Below are 13,615 nucleotides of genomic sequence, written 5' to 3' on the forward strand. Positions count from 1 at the left end.
CGTGGGGGGGGGGCAGGGGGACCCCAGCCCCCCAGGGTGATGGGGCAGAAGATGGGGGTGACCTCACCTGCACCACGAAGGTGCCCAGGACGATGGAGCAGAAGATGGGGTTGGCGAAGATGCCGTCGAACACGTTCCTCTCTCCGTGGATCTTGCGGGCGTTGATCTCGTTGAAGAGCTGCATGAGCACGAAGGTGTTGAAGATGACGGTGTAGTGTTCGGACGGGGCCGAGTGAAGCGGGGCGTTGCGGCCGCTGTCGATGTTGAAGATCTTCTCGCCTGTGGAGATGCGTTCATGTCAGGTTAATGTCGGTCGCTAAGGGGACTCTTCCTCCAGGCTGTTCTGTTCATTATGTCCTTTGGATGCACTGATGTACGAATTAGGCTACAGAGGTACTCTGGCTGATATCGGCCGAACTGTTAAATATCAGTGTTTGTGAATTGCATGAAATGGTCAATACAAGTTTTGACGCTTAAAAAAACAAGGTCTTTATGCGTTTAAATGCAAATTCGATCACGGTTGAATGACACAACGAAATAAAATAAATGAAAATCATGTCATTCTTGTCCTCAAAAGGTTCTGCGCTCGAACCCTGACCAGTCTACCAATCCCTGAGCAAGAGGACTTACCCCTACCTGCTCCTTAATGCATCCGTAAGTAACGTCGGATAAAAGTGTTAAACTGTGTAATGGGTCCCCAGCCACACACCCACCTGCGAACAGCAGGGTGAAGATGATGACCAGCTGGTAGGCGCTGTGGCCCAGAATGTTCTTCAGCATGGTTCTGGAGATCAGGGGGTTGTTGCGTCCGTAGGGCTTCCTCAGCAGCAGGGACTCTGTGGGTGGCTCCGTGGCCAGGGCCAGCGAGGCGAAGGTGTCCATGATGAGGTTGACCCACAGCATCTGCACCGCCTTCAGCGGGGAGTCCTGGGGGAGAGACAGACCTTATTGGAAGGACCCAAGGGCAGGGGCGTGTGAAGGCCCCCTCGAGCAGGGGTCCTCCCCGCCATGCCCCATGAGGGTCGGTGATAGGTATCATAGGCTGTCTGAAGGTCACCTGGGTGATAGGTATCATAACGTGTCTGAAGGTCACCTGGGTGATAGGTATCATAACGTGTCTGAAGGTCACCTGGGTGATAGGTATCATAGCGTGTCTGAAGGTCACCTGGGTGATAGGGATCATAACGTGTCTGAAGGTCACCTGGGTGATGCAGGCCCCGCAGAAGGCCACGATGACGGCCACGATGTTGACGGTGAGCTGGAACTGCAGGAACTTGGAGATGCTGTCGTAGACGTTCCTGCCCCACATCACCGCCTTCACGATGCTGGAGAAGTTGTCGTCTGTCAGGATGATGTCAGAGGCCTCCTTTGCCACGTCGGTGCCAGCGATGCCCTGAGCAGCACACAGGATGGAGCCGTATTCAGAGCAGGCTGTCAGTGTTTACAGGATGGAGCCGTATCAGGGCAGGCTGTCAGTGTTTACAGGATGGGGCCGTATTCAGAGCAGGCTGTCAGTGTTTACAGGATGGAGCCGTATCAGGGCAGGCTGACAGTGTTTACAGGATGGGGCCGTATTCAGAGCAGGCTGTCAGTGTTTACAGGATGGAGCCGTATCAGGGCAGGCTGACAGTGTTTACAGGATGGAGCCGTATCAGGGCAGGCTGTCAGTGTTTCCAGGATGGAGCCGTATCAGGGCAGGCTGACAGTGTTTACAGGATGGAGCCGTATCAGGGCAGGCTGACAGTGTTTACAGGATGGAGCCGTATCAGGGCAGGCTGACAGTGTTTACAGGATGGAGCCGTATCAGGGCAGGCTGACAGTGTTTACAGGATGGAGCCGTATCAGGGCAGGCTGACAGTGTTTACAGGATGGAGCCGTATCAGGGCAGGCTGACAGTGTTTACAGGATGGAGCCGTATCAGGGCAGGCTGACAGTGTTTACAGGATGGAGCCGTATCAGGGCAGGCTGACAGTGTTTACAGGATGGAGCCGTATTCAGAGAAGGCTGACAGTGTTTTACAGAATGAAAAGTTAAAGGACAATGTGCAATTATTGTAAAACAGTGTAGATATCATCTATTTATTATTTTATGTGTACATTGCACTACTGCCTTGTACTTTGTATTCTTACTGTTTTTATGAGGTGTTTATACTACAATTTCGTTGTAAACTGTGCAATGCCAAATAAAAGGATTCTGTATTCTGATTCTGAAAGGGCAAACTGAGCAGACAGAACAAATAAATAGCGGTCAATTGTGTTGTAATTGTCAGCCGGCAGTTAAAAGAAACTGCTTGAAATCAGGTCAAAATAAGCTTTGTGCCATAAATCCAGCAAACGAGGAATAAAAGCGTCTCCTGTCACTTGCCTCGTCTATTTATAGTATGAACTCCTATGAACCCCTGCGTTCTGACGCGCTTAGAGTTAGCCTGGTCTCACCATGGCGAAGCCCACGTCGGCCTTCTTCAGGGCGGGCCCGTCGTTGGTGCCGTCCCCGGTCACGGCCACCACCTGCCGCTGCTCCAGCGCCGTGCTCTCTATGATACCTGGGAGGGGGGGCACACACGGGGTCAGGGCTGGGGTTAGGGTTAGGGTCAGGGTCACGTGCTCTCTATGATACCTGGGAGGGGAGGCACACACACAGGGTCAGGGTAAGGGTCAGGGCTGGGGTTAGGGTCAGGGTTAGGGTCAGGGTCAGGGCTGGGGTTAGGGTCAGGGTTAGGGTCAGGGTCAGGGCTGGGGTTACGGTTACGGTTAGGGTCAGGGTTAGGGTCAGGGTCAGGGTTAGGGTCAGCCCTGGCCCCAGCCATGAGCCCTGACCCCCAGCCCTGAGAGCAGAGCCTAAACGTTAGTACAGTCTTTATGATCTCAATCAAATAGAAGTTGTGATGAAAGAACTTTCAGACAAACCATAAGACTTCCATTTTGCCGGGTAGTAAGAAGTACAATATTATTATGGATTACTATTTTGTTATAATATGTTAGTATTTTGTGAACATGGTGTTCTTTGTATCTTTCTGTTCATCCCACACGGCCTAGTATCAGTGCCGGACCAGTCCCAGTATCAGTGCTGGACCAGTCCCAGTATCAGTGCCGGACCAGTCCCAGTATCAGTGCCGGACCAGTCCCAGTATCAGTGCTGGACCAGTCCCAGTATCAGTACCGGACCAGTCCCAGTATCAGTACCAGACCAGTCCCAGTATCAGTGCTGGACCAGTCCCAGTATCAGTGCCGGACCAGTCCCAGTATCAGTGCTGGACCAGTCCCAGTATCAGTACCGGACCAGTCCCAGTATCAGTACCAGACCAGTCCCAGTATCAGTGCCGGACCAGTCCCAGTATCAGTGCTGGACCAGTCCCAGTATCAGTACCGGACCAGTCCCAGTATCAGTACCGGACCAGTCCCAGTATCAGTACCGGACCAGTCCCAGTATCCAAGTACCTTTCACCAGGATGTATTTGTCGGAGGGCGAGGAACGTGCCAGGACCCGCAGTTTGGGCCAGATCTTGTCGATGCGCTCCTGCTCGATCTGTTGGATCACGGAGAGGCTTGTTAGCGACCTTCAAACCGTCTCCAGGGGTCGTTGAGATGCGAGCCGCGCTGACTCCACCTACCTCGCCCTTCTCGTTCCTGATTCGCCGGTTGAAGTCCTTGCCCTCCATGCACAGGAAGTCGTCACCCGGTTGGATGATGCCGCACTTGCCGGCGATGGCGCGCGCCGTGTTGATGTTGTCGCCGGTAACCATGCGCACGGTGATCCCAGCGCGCTGGCACATCTTGATGGCATCCGGGACCTGGAGGAGGAAGAGGAGGAAGACGAGGACGAGGAGGAGAGGATTGTCATCAGTTGCCATGGTGAAATACGACTCTAGCTTATATATTTAGTGTTTGGTGTTTCTAAGATAAGATCAGATGTACTTTATGAAACCAGTGCAGAACGTACAGGACAGTGATAAAGACAAGTACAACATTTAAATAAGAATGAAAACTACAAATAGATACACACATAGAACAGCAGCAAAAATACAGCTGCATCTACACTTGAAAGTCAAACGTTTTTTACTTCTCACTTCTGTGGCACAGCTAAGAGATTGCACAGAGCTGCATCTAGGAGAGTATTATGCATCTAGGTTAATTTGCCTAGCTTTGTGCTATTGCCTTAAGCCATACAGGGAAGATTTTAATTGGACTTTGGAGTGAAATTATGCACTTGCGCTATGTTAATGGTGAAAGTATGAGGCAACAATTATTCTCAAAAATTGCTCAAAGGATGGAACATAGGCAATACTAGAATACTGCTTAGAAAATACTTCAATGCTTACTGGAAAGTATCCCATCTTTCAATAACTAAAGTATGATGATGATGTCAATTCAATACCAAAAGAAGCCACAAAAGAGCCAGAAAAATTGATAAATATCACTTGCAGTTTAACTTCTTGAAACAACAATGACAATACTTAAATATGGCTGAAATTTAACAGAATATAGACCCATAAGATATATAGAAAATGTAAAGTTGAATAATCCCAGATGGGAAATTAGAGTGTCACAGAAAGTACAGATAGTAAAAATAATCTAACCAAAGAATAGCCAGAAAAACTCATACATTCACCCTCTGCATTCATGTGTTCATGCCACCATGTGTTCATGGTCTCATGTGTCCATGGTGTCATGAACACATGAGACCATGAACACATTAGACCGTGAGACCATGAACACATGGTCTCATGAACACATGAGACCATGAACACATGAGAACATGAACACATGGTCCAATGAACACATGAGACCATGAACACATGAGAACATGAACACATGGTCCCATGAACACATGAGACCATGAGACCATAAACACATGGTCCCATGAACGCATGAGACCATGAACACATGAGACCATGAACACATGAGACCATGGTCCCATGAACACATGAGACCATGAACACATGAGACCATGAACATATGGTCCCATGAATACATGAGACCATGAACACATGAGACCATGAGACCATGAACACATGGTCCCATGAACACATGAGACCATGAGACCATGAACACATGAGACCATGAACACATGGTCCCATGAACACATGCTCCAATGAACACATGAGACCATGAACACATGAGACCATGAACATATGGTCCCATGAACACATGAGACCATGAACACATGAGACCATGAACACATGGTCCCATGAACACATGCGACCATGGTCCCATGAACACATGAGACCATGAGACCATGAACACATGAGACCATGAACACATGCGACCATGAGACCATGAACACATGAGACCATGAGACCATGAACACACGAGACCATGAGACCATGAACACACGAGACCATGAGACCATAAACACATGAGACCATGAGACCATGAACACATGAGACCATGAACACACGAGACCATGAGACCATGAACACACGAGACCATGAGCAGACTCATCGTCCCGGCCGTCGGACCTCGGGGCGGACGGGGTCCTCGATGCCGACCACACCGATGCAGGATAGGTTGGTCAGGATGTCGGCCTCGTCCTCCCAGTCGGGCTCGGGGGTCGCGGGGAGGTCGCGGAACGCCACGCAGATGGTCCGCAGGCCCTCGCACGCCATCGGCTCGATCACCTTCTTCACCATCTTATCCCGGTCGGCGCGCTTGAAGTTCCTCAGCTCCCCGGCGGCGTCCATGATTGTGGAGCACCTGGGAGGCACACACACACACAAACACACACACACACACACACACACACACACACACACACACACACACACACACACACACACACACACACACACAAACACAGGGCTTAGCCTTGCAGTTAGCATTTTTTCCTACCAAAACCCAAGAAGAAAAAGTAATATTTTAACCCGCACAATATTATTTTGTGGTTGAATGTTGTTGCGTTTCAAATCTTATTTCTACTAATTTAAAGTATCCATCTTATCATTATCATTGATGTTATACAAACGCCTCTGTTGGTAGACAGTACGGTCCTGCATTAGAGGAGGTCAGGACCACATTTCTAGGACGTCCAAGTTCTTAGTCGTTTGAAAGGTTGATTACACTCAGATACGACTAAACCTACCACAACATAGGAATCAAGGTTGACGCCCATAGTAACCCATCGATAACATCCCATAATGTAACAGGCTTGTGGAGCACTGACTTCTTGAGCAGGATCTCGGAGGCGCCCTTGCTGTACAGGCGGAAGGAGCGGTCGGGAAGCTGCACCACCGTGCTCATGGACTTGCGGACGGAGTTGAAGGTGAACACCTTGTAGAGCTTCTCCTCGGGGATCTGCTCCCGGATGGGGACGTAGTCGCGCTTCAGGCTGAGCACCAGCCCCAGCAGGGCACACTCCGTCTTGTTGCCCACCTGCTTGGGCAGCCCCCCCTCCTGATCTGGGGGCTGGGTGGGCGAGACGCAGGTTGGTGTAATGTAGCGTGTTGGTGTAGTGGTAGCGTGTTGGTGTAATGGTAGCGTGTTGGTGTAATGGTAGCGTGTTGGTGTAGTGGTAGCGTGTTGGTGTAGTGGTAGCGTGTTGGTGTAGTGGTAGCGTGTTGGTGTAGTGGTAGCGTGTTGGTGTAGTGGTAGCGTGTTGGTGTAATGGTAGCGTGTTGGTGTAGTGGTAGCGTGTTGGTGTAGTGGTAGCGTGTTGGTGTAGTGGTAGCGTGTTGGTGTAATGGTAGCGTGTTGGTGTAATGGTAGCGTGTTGGTGTAGTGGTAGCGTGTTGGTGTAATGGTAGCGTGTTGGTGTAATGGTAGCGTGTTGGTGTAATGGTAGCGTGTTGGTGTAATGGTAGCGTGTTGGTGTAATGGTAGCGTGTTGGTGTAGTGGTAGCGTGTTGGTGTAATGGTAGCGTGTTGGTGTAATGGTAGCGTGTTGGTGTAGTGGTAGCGTGTTGGTGTAGTGGTAGTGTTGGTGTAATGGTAGCGTGTTGGTGTAGTGGTAGCGTGTTGGTGTAATGGTAGCGTGTTGGTGTAATGGTAGCGTGTTGGTGTAATGGTAGCGTGTTGGTGTAATGGTAGCGTGTTGGTGTAGTGGTAGCGTGTTGGTGTAATGGTAGCATGTTGGTGTAATGGTAGCGTGTTGGTGTAATGGTAGCGTGTTGGTGTAATGGTAGCGTGTTGGTGTAATGGTAGCGTGTTGGTGTAATGGTAGCGTGTTGGTGTAGTGGTAGCGTGTTGGTGTAATGGTAGCGTGTTGGTGTAGTGGTATCGTGTTGGTGTAATGGTAGCGTGTTGGTGTAATGGTAGCGTGTTGGTGTAATGGTAGCGTGTTGGTGTAATGGTAGCGTGTTGGTGTAATGGTAGCGTGTTGGTGTAGTGGTAGCGTGTTGGTGTAATGGTAGCGTGTTGGTGTAGTGGTAGCGTGTTGGTGTAATGGTAGCGTGTTGGTGTAATGGTAGCGTGTTGGTGTAATGGTAGCGTGTTGGTGTAATGGTAGCGTGTTGGTGTAATGGTAGCGTGTTGGTGTAGTGGTAGCGTGTTGGTGTAATGGTAGCGTGTTGGTGTAGTGGTAGCGTGTTGGTGTAGTGGTAGCGTGTTGGTGTAATGGTAGCGTGTTGGTGTAATGGTAGCGTGTTGGTGTAGTGGTAGCGTGTTGGTGTAATGGTAGCGTGTTGGTGTAATGGTAGCGTGTTGGTGTAATGGTAGCGTGTTGGTGTAGTGGTAGCGTGTTGGTGTAATGGTAGCGTGTTGGTGTAGTGGTAGCGTGTTGGTGTAATGGTAGCGTGTTGGTGTAGTGGTAGCGTGTTGGTGTAATGGTAGCGTGTTGGTGTAATGGTAGCGTGTTGGTGTAATGGTAGCGTGTTGGTGTAATGGTAGCGTGTTGGTGTAATGGTAGCATGTTGGTGCAATGGTAGCGTGTTGGTGTAATGGTAGCGTGTTGGTGCAATGGTAGCGTGTTGGTGTAGTGGTAGCGTGTTGGTGTAATGGTAGCGTGTTGGTGTAATGGTAGCGTGTTGGTGTAATGGTAGCGTGTTGGTGTAATGGTAGCGTGTTGGTGTAGTGGTAGCGTGTTGGTGTAATGGTAGCGTGTTGGTGTAATGGTAGCGTGTTGGTGTAATGGTAGCGTGTTGGTGTAATGGTAGCGTGTTGGTGCAATGGTAGCGTGTTGGTGTAGTGGTAGCGTGTTGATGTAATGGTAGCGTGTTGGTGTAGTGGTAGCGTGTTGGTGTAATGGTAGCGTGTTGGTGTAGTGGTAGCGTGTTGGTGTAATGGTAGCGTGTTGGTGTAGTGGTAGCGTGTTGGTGTAGTGGTATGTTGTTAGTGTAATGTTATTGTGTTAGTGTAGTGATATTGTGTTAGTGTAATGTTATTGTGTTAGTGTAATGTTAGTGTGTTAGTGTAATGTTAGTGTGTTAGTGTAATGTTAGTGTGTTAGTGTAATGTTTCTGTGTTAGTGTAATGTTTCTGTGTTAGTGTAATGTTAGTGTGTTACTGTAATGTTAGTGTGTTAGTGTAATGTTAGTGTGTTAGTGTAATGTTAGTGTGTTAGTGTAATGTTAGTGTGTTAGTGTAATGTTTCTGTGTTAGTGTAATGTTTCTGTGTTAGTGTAATGTTTCTGTGTTAGTGTAATGTTAGTGTGTTAGTGTAATGTTAGTGTGTTAGTGTAATGTTAGTGTGTTAGTGTAATGTTAGTGTGTTAGTGTAATGTTTCTGTGTTAGTGTAATGTTAGTGCGTTAGTGTAATGTTAGTGTGTTAGTGTAATGTTAGTGTGTTAGTGTAATGTTAGTGTGTTAGTGTAATGTTAGTGTGTTAGTGTAATGTTAGTGTGTTAGTGTAATGTTAGTGTGTTAGTGTAATGTTAGTGTGTTAGTGTAATGTTAGTGTGTTAGTGTAATGTTAGTGTGTTAGTGTAATGTTTCTGTGTTAGTGTAATGTTAGTGTGTTAGTGTAATGTTAGTGTGTTAGTGTAATGTTAGTGTGTTAGTGTAATGTTAGTGTGTTAGTGTAATGTTAGTGTGTTAGTGTAATGTTAGTGTGTTAGTGTAATGTTAGTGTGTTAGTGTAATGTTAGTGTGTTAGTGTAATGTTAGTGTGTTAGTGTAATGTTAGTGTGTTAGTGTAATGTTAGTGTGTTAGTGTAATGTTTCTGTGTTAGTGTAATGTTAGTGTGTTAGTGTAATGTTAGTGTGTTAGTGTAATGTTTCTGTGTTAGTGTAATGTTAGTGCGTTAGTGTAATGTTAGTGTGTTAGTGTAATGTTAGTGTGTTAGTGTAATGTTAGTGTGTTAGTGTAATGTTAGTGTGTTAGTGTAATGTTTCTGTGTTAGTGTAATGTTAGTGTGTTAGTGTAATGTTTCTGTGTTAGTGTAATGTTAGTGTGTTAGTGTAATGTTTCTGTGTTAGTGTAATGTTAGTGTGTTAGTGTAATGTTAGTATGTTAGTGTAATGTTAGTGTGTTAGTGTAATGTTAGTGTGTTAGTGTAATGTTAGTGTGTTAGTGTAATGTTTCTGTGTTAGTGTAATGTTTCTGTGTTAGTGTAATGTTAGTGTGTTAGTGTAATGTTAGTGTGTTAGTGTAATGTTAGTGTGTTAGTGTAATGTTTCTGTGTTAGTGTAATGTTAGTGTGTTAGTGTAATGTTAGTGTGTTAGTGTAATGTTTCTGTGTTAGTGTAATGTTAGTGTGTTAGTGTAATGTTAGTGTGTTAGTGTAATGTTAGTGTGTTAGTGTAATGTTAGTGTGTTAGTGTAATGTTAGTGTGTTAGTGTAATGTTAGTGTGTTAGTGTAATGTTAGTGTGTTAGTGTAATGTTAGTGTGTTAGTGTAATATTAGTCAGGCCTGGACCCCAGCACCCCCCGCCAGGCGGAGGTACCCCCCCAGGTTAGTGTAATGTTAGTGTGGAGATCACATTGTAAACGCGTTCCTTCCCCGCACACGTGCACTAGGGGTGTAACGATACGTGTATTCATATTGAATCTAATCGGTACGGACGACACGGTTCGGTGCATAGATTTAAGGCGGCTGCTTGCTTCAGCGTTGGTGTTACGTTGTTGCGCAAAATTTACTCAAAGCAATTCATGCTCCCTTTTAGGTTGCGCGTGTTGCCAAGCAATTCACCGCCAGAACAGTAGGTGGAGTAATATGTGGAGTAAAGTTTTTCGTTGAAGACGACCTCGAGAATGACGTCTTTGTCTGTGGGAGTCGTTGGTTTGTTTATGTGCCAGATCGTGTTCTCCCCATACACAGTGAATGATGGCACCAGACAGAGGAACAGGGGTGATGAAGTTGTTGATCATTGGGGTTGTATAAATGTGCATATCTCTCTACATTTTAAAACGACATAATGTGTTGGCAGCAAAGTTAACTTCACTTCACGTTAATGCTTTTGTATATGAGCCTGCCGGCCGGGTTCCATTCTATCAAACCACCCACCCTCCTTCCTCCTACGGCAGCGTTTCTCAAATTGAACCATGAAAAGGAGATTTTCCTGGTATTGGTCGAAGACTACCTAAGTGAAGCCTATATGGTGTATTTGTGTGTGGGCGTCGTCGTCGGCTGTTTATAAACCGCCTCCCAATCATGTTCTACCCATTCAGTGAACTATGGCAGAGCGGACAATCCTATCCCAAGGACAGTTGAGGGCGTTGGAGGTGCTACTCATTGAGGAGCAGCTTCTTATCTTGAGGCACCAGCAGAAGAGAAGACGGAGGCGGAGGTGGTCTGTACGGCCACTAAATCAACCAAGACATATTTGTCCCGTATGCTTTTCCACTTGTTGACACACACTCCGACCGGCATGCCCATGTTGGATGCTATCTCATCCCACGAATTCGAGCACTTCTGTGTGTCTTTGTAGCCCACCAGCGATGGGTTGTACAAGTGCTCGTATTGACGCACTGCCTCGCTCAAGAGCTCTTGCTGTCGATTCATCTTGATGTCGGTGGCTCTTGATGTTCTTGCTGTATGAAAATCGAAATGGAAAATCGTCCTTGCCTTCTGGCTTTTAGAAATGGCGGTATGAAAACAGGAAATGTGATACTCCAGCCAGGAAGTAGTAACCAGACCAGCAGACCAATCACAGCCTTGCAGGCTGCGCGGCTCGCGTAAAAGCTTACGTAAAAAATGACGCAAGTCTAGAAAAATCGCCCAACGCACGCAAGACGTGAGAAGTCGCGCAAGGGGTGCGCAAGGGCACGCAAGGGCCTCTTGCGCTTGCGCTTACGCTTACGTAACTGAGCATAAATCGGCCTTTACACAGAGAATACACGGTATAAAATTAAATTAAACTGGCGTGCGAATTAATTAATATAATGCCGAACTAATGTAAGATACGCGACCTTCAGGGACAACTGAGACGCCTGAAAGGGTGCCGGCAAGTTGGAGCTACACACTCCGTCCGGTCCGTTGATTGGTCGATAGAATCACATTTCCGTGAGACAGGGGGATAATAAACAAACACATTATCCGCGAGGTATTTCTGGACAACGACGAAAGCTTCGTTTATTGAAGAAAATGTTGCACAAAAGTTTGCCGACCTTCTTGGACGTCCTACATTGTTGATCTTTGTTCATTGTGCGAGTTCTTCTTTTTCCTTGGATTTATTAGCAGGCTACACTGTGTGGGGCTGCTATGAGGTCACGATGCTAACGTAGCTGCCTCGGCTATCGCGACCCGGTTTAACCCTCCCCCCACCATAAGGGTACTGTCGGCGGTGGAAACGCGAGCCGTAACTGAGCTGCGCCGAAACGCACCTTCACTACTCCACCAAGCCGCACCGAACCGACCGCACCCTCCCGTGGAAATGCGCAAATTCTGCGTATTTTGCACTTTCATAAATAAGACATCCTGAATTTTCCTTATTTTGTTTACAAGTTACAGATGGAGTCTGGAGGTGATGTGGGGTACTACTTATTGTTTACTGTTTACATATTAGATTACACAGTTCAGGCTGTTGCAGCTATCTCAGGGGAGAGACTGTACGACACAAGGTGGTACAACCTACAATAAATAAGAATTGCCTTCTGCATTTTTGTTTTTTCTTTTCCCTTCATTGTACCGAACTCGTACCGAACCGTGATGTCTGAACCGAGGTATGAACCGAACCGTGACTTCAGTGTACCGTTAAACCCCTAACGTACACCCATCAGGCCCTCAGGCCTGGACCCAAACACCCCCCCGCCCCGCGGAGGTACCCCCCCTCCCAGCCCGCTCCCCCTACCATGATCTTGGAGGTGTAGGCGCTGTTGACGGAGATGGAGGCCACCAGCAGCTCCAGTGCCTTGGCGTGGACCTGCTCTGGCTCGGGGATGGTGGGGAAGTGGTGGTCGCAGACGTAGAGCTGCACGGCCGTCATGCGGTTGGTGGTCAGCGTGCCCGTCTTGTCCGAGCAGATGGCCGTGGCGTTGCCCATGGTCTCGCAGGCGTCCAGGTGCCGTACCAGGTTGTTGTCCTTCATCATTTTCTTGAGAGAAATTAACGATGTTGAGATATAGTTAGCTAGCTTAATTTTTATGCTAACTAGCCCTAGTTAGCTAGCTATATATGGTGTTAAGCAGTGGTTAGCAAGCTTCATTCTGCTTTATATGGCGTTACTGGTTAGCTTAATATGGTGTAGTATGGTGTTAACTAGCTGTCGTTAGCTAACTATATGGTGTTAACTAGCTGTCGTTAGTTAACTTTATGGTGTTAACCAGCTGTGGTTAGCTAACTTTATGGTGTTAACTAGCTGTTGTTAGCTAACTTTATGGTGTTAACTAGCTGTCGTTAACTAATAATAATAATAAATAAATAAATTTTATTTGTAGCGAAAATCTCAAAGTGCTACAGAGTTTAAGAGAAAAAATAAATAAAAAAAAAGCTACCTTTATGATGTTGACTAGCTGTGGTTAGTACCTAGCTGCGGTTAACTAACTATATGGCATTAACTAGCCGTGGTTAGCTAACTATATGATGTTAACTAGCTGCGGTTAGCGGACTATATGATGTTAACTAGCTGTGGTTAGCGGACTATATGATGTTAACTAGCTGTGGTTAGCTAACTATATGGCGTTCACTAGCCGTGGTTAGCTAACTATATGATGTTAACTAGCTGTGGTTAGCTGACTATATGTTGTTAACTAGCTGTCGTTGGTAACTAGCTGTGGTTAACTAACTAACTAGCTGTGGTCAGATAGCTCACCTTGACTGAGTAAGCCAGGGAGATGGTTACAGCCAGCGGTAAACCTTCGGGAACAGCGACCACCAGCACGGTCACTCCGATGATGAAGAACTTGACGAAGTACTGGACGTAAACAGGCGTGCACTCTGCCATCCAGACCCGGCCCTGGATCACGAAGGTCTCGATCACGAACAGAACCACCAGGATGATGACGGTGGTGGCCGACATGAACAGACCTGCAGAGCAGCAGTGGTTTGTGTTCATCAAACAGTCAAAACACTGTTACACTTCAACTAGTAAAGCCAATAAATATATAATTATAGCTAATACATGAATAAAATATGAACAAAAATACATGAGAAAAAACTGTTACAAATATATCAATACATTTTTAAATATATAAAGAAAATGGAAAGATATAAATATAAAACATTTGAGAAAAAAAAAATGCAATATTCCATAAAATAATTAACATGACATACTAATTAAAACAAATAACAAACACAGAAAAGG

At 46.7% G+C, this 13,615-nt stretch overlaps 1 protein-coding gene across 3 annotated transcripts in view; it reads right to left on the minus strand.

Annotated features, from left to right (window-relative positions):
- The window catches only part of atp2b3a (ATPase plasma membrane Ca2+ transporting 3a), a 22,556-nt gene extending 9,216 nt beyond the window's left edge, over positions 1 to 13,340 (minus strand). For all 3 annotated transcript variants that reach the window (XM_060054423.1, XM_060054443.1, XM_060054432.1), the window contains exons 1-10: positions 13,124 to 13,340; positions 12,164 to 12,406; positions 6,160 to 6,401; positions 5,459 to 5,693; positions 3,611 to 3,790; positions 3,438 to 3,525; positions 2,436 to 2,542; positions 1,202 to 1,393; positions 714 to 927; positions 68 to 279 (exon numbers count right to left, since the gene is read on the minus strand). In XM_060054423.1, coding sequence (XP_059910406.1) covers positions 68 to 279; positions 714 to 927; positions 1,202 to 1,393; positions 2,436 to 2,542; positions 3,438 to 3,525; positions 3,611 to 3,790; positions 5,459 to 5,693; positions 6,160 to 6,401; positions 12,164 to 12,406; positions 13,124 to 13,330 — 1,920 coding nt within the window. In that variant the 5' untranslated portion in view covers positions 13,331 to 13,340. The remainder of the gene's footprint in view (positions 1 to 67; positions 280 to 713; positions 928 to 1,201; positions 1,394 to 2,435; positions 2,543 to 3,437; positions 3,526 to 3,610; positions 3,791 to 5,458; positions 5,694 to 6,159; positions 6,402 to 12,163; positions 12,407 to 13,123) is intronic.
- Positions 13,341 to 13,615: the final 275 nt, after the last annotated feature.

Source organism: Gadus macrocephalus, chromosome 1, assembly GCF_031168955.1.
Source record: "Gadus macrocephalus chromosome 1, ASM3116895v1".
Classification (NCBI taxonomy): Eukaryota; Metazoa; Chordata; class Actinopteri; order Gadiformes; family Gadidae; genus Gadus; species Gadus macrocephalus.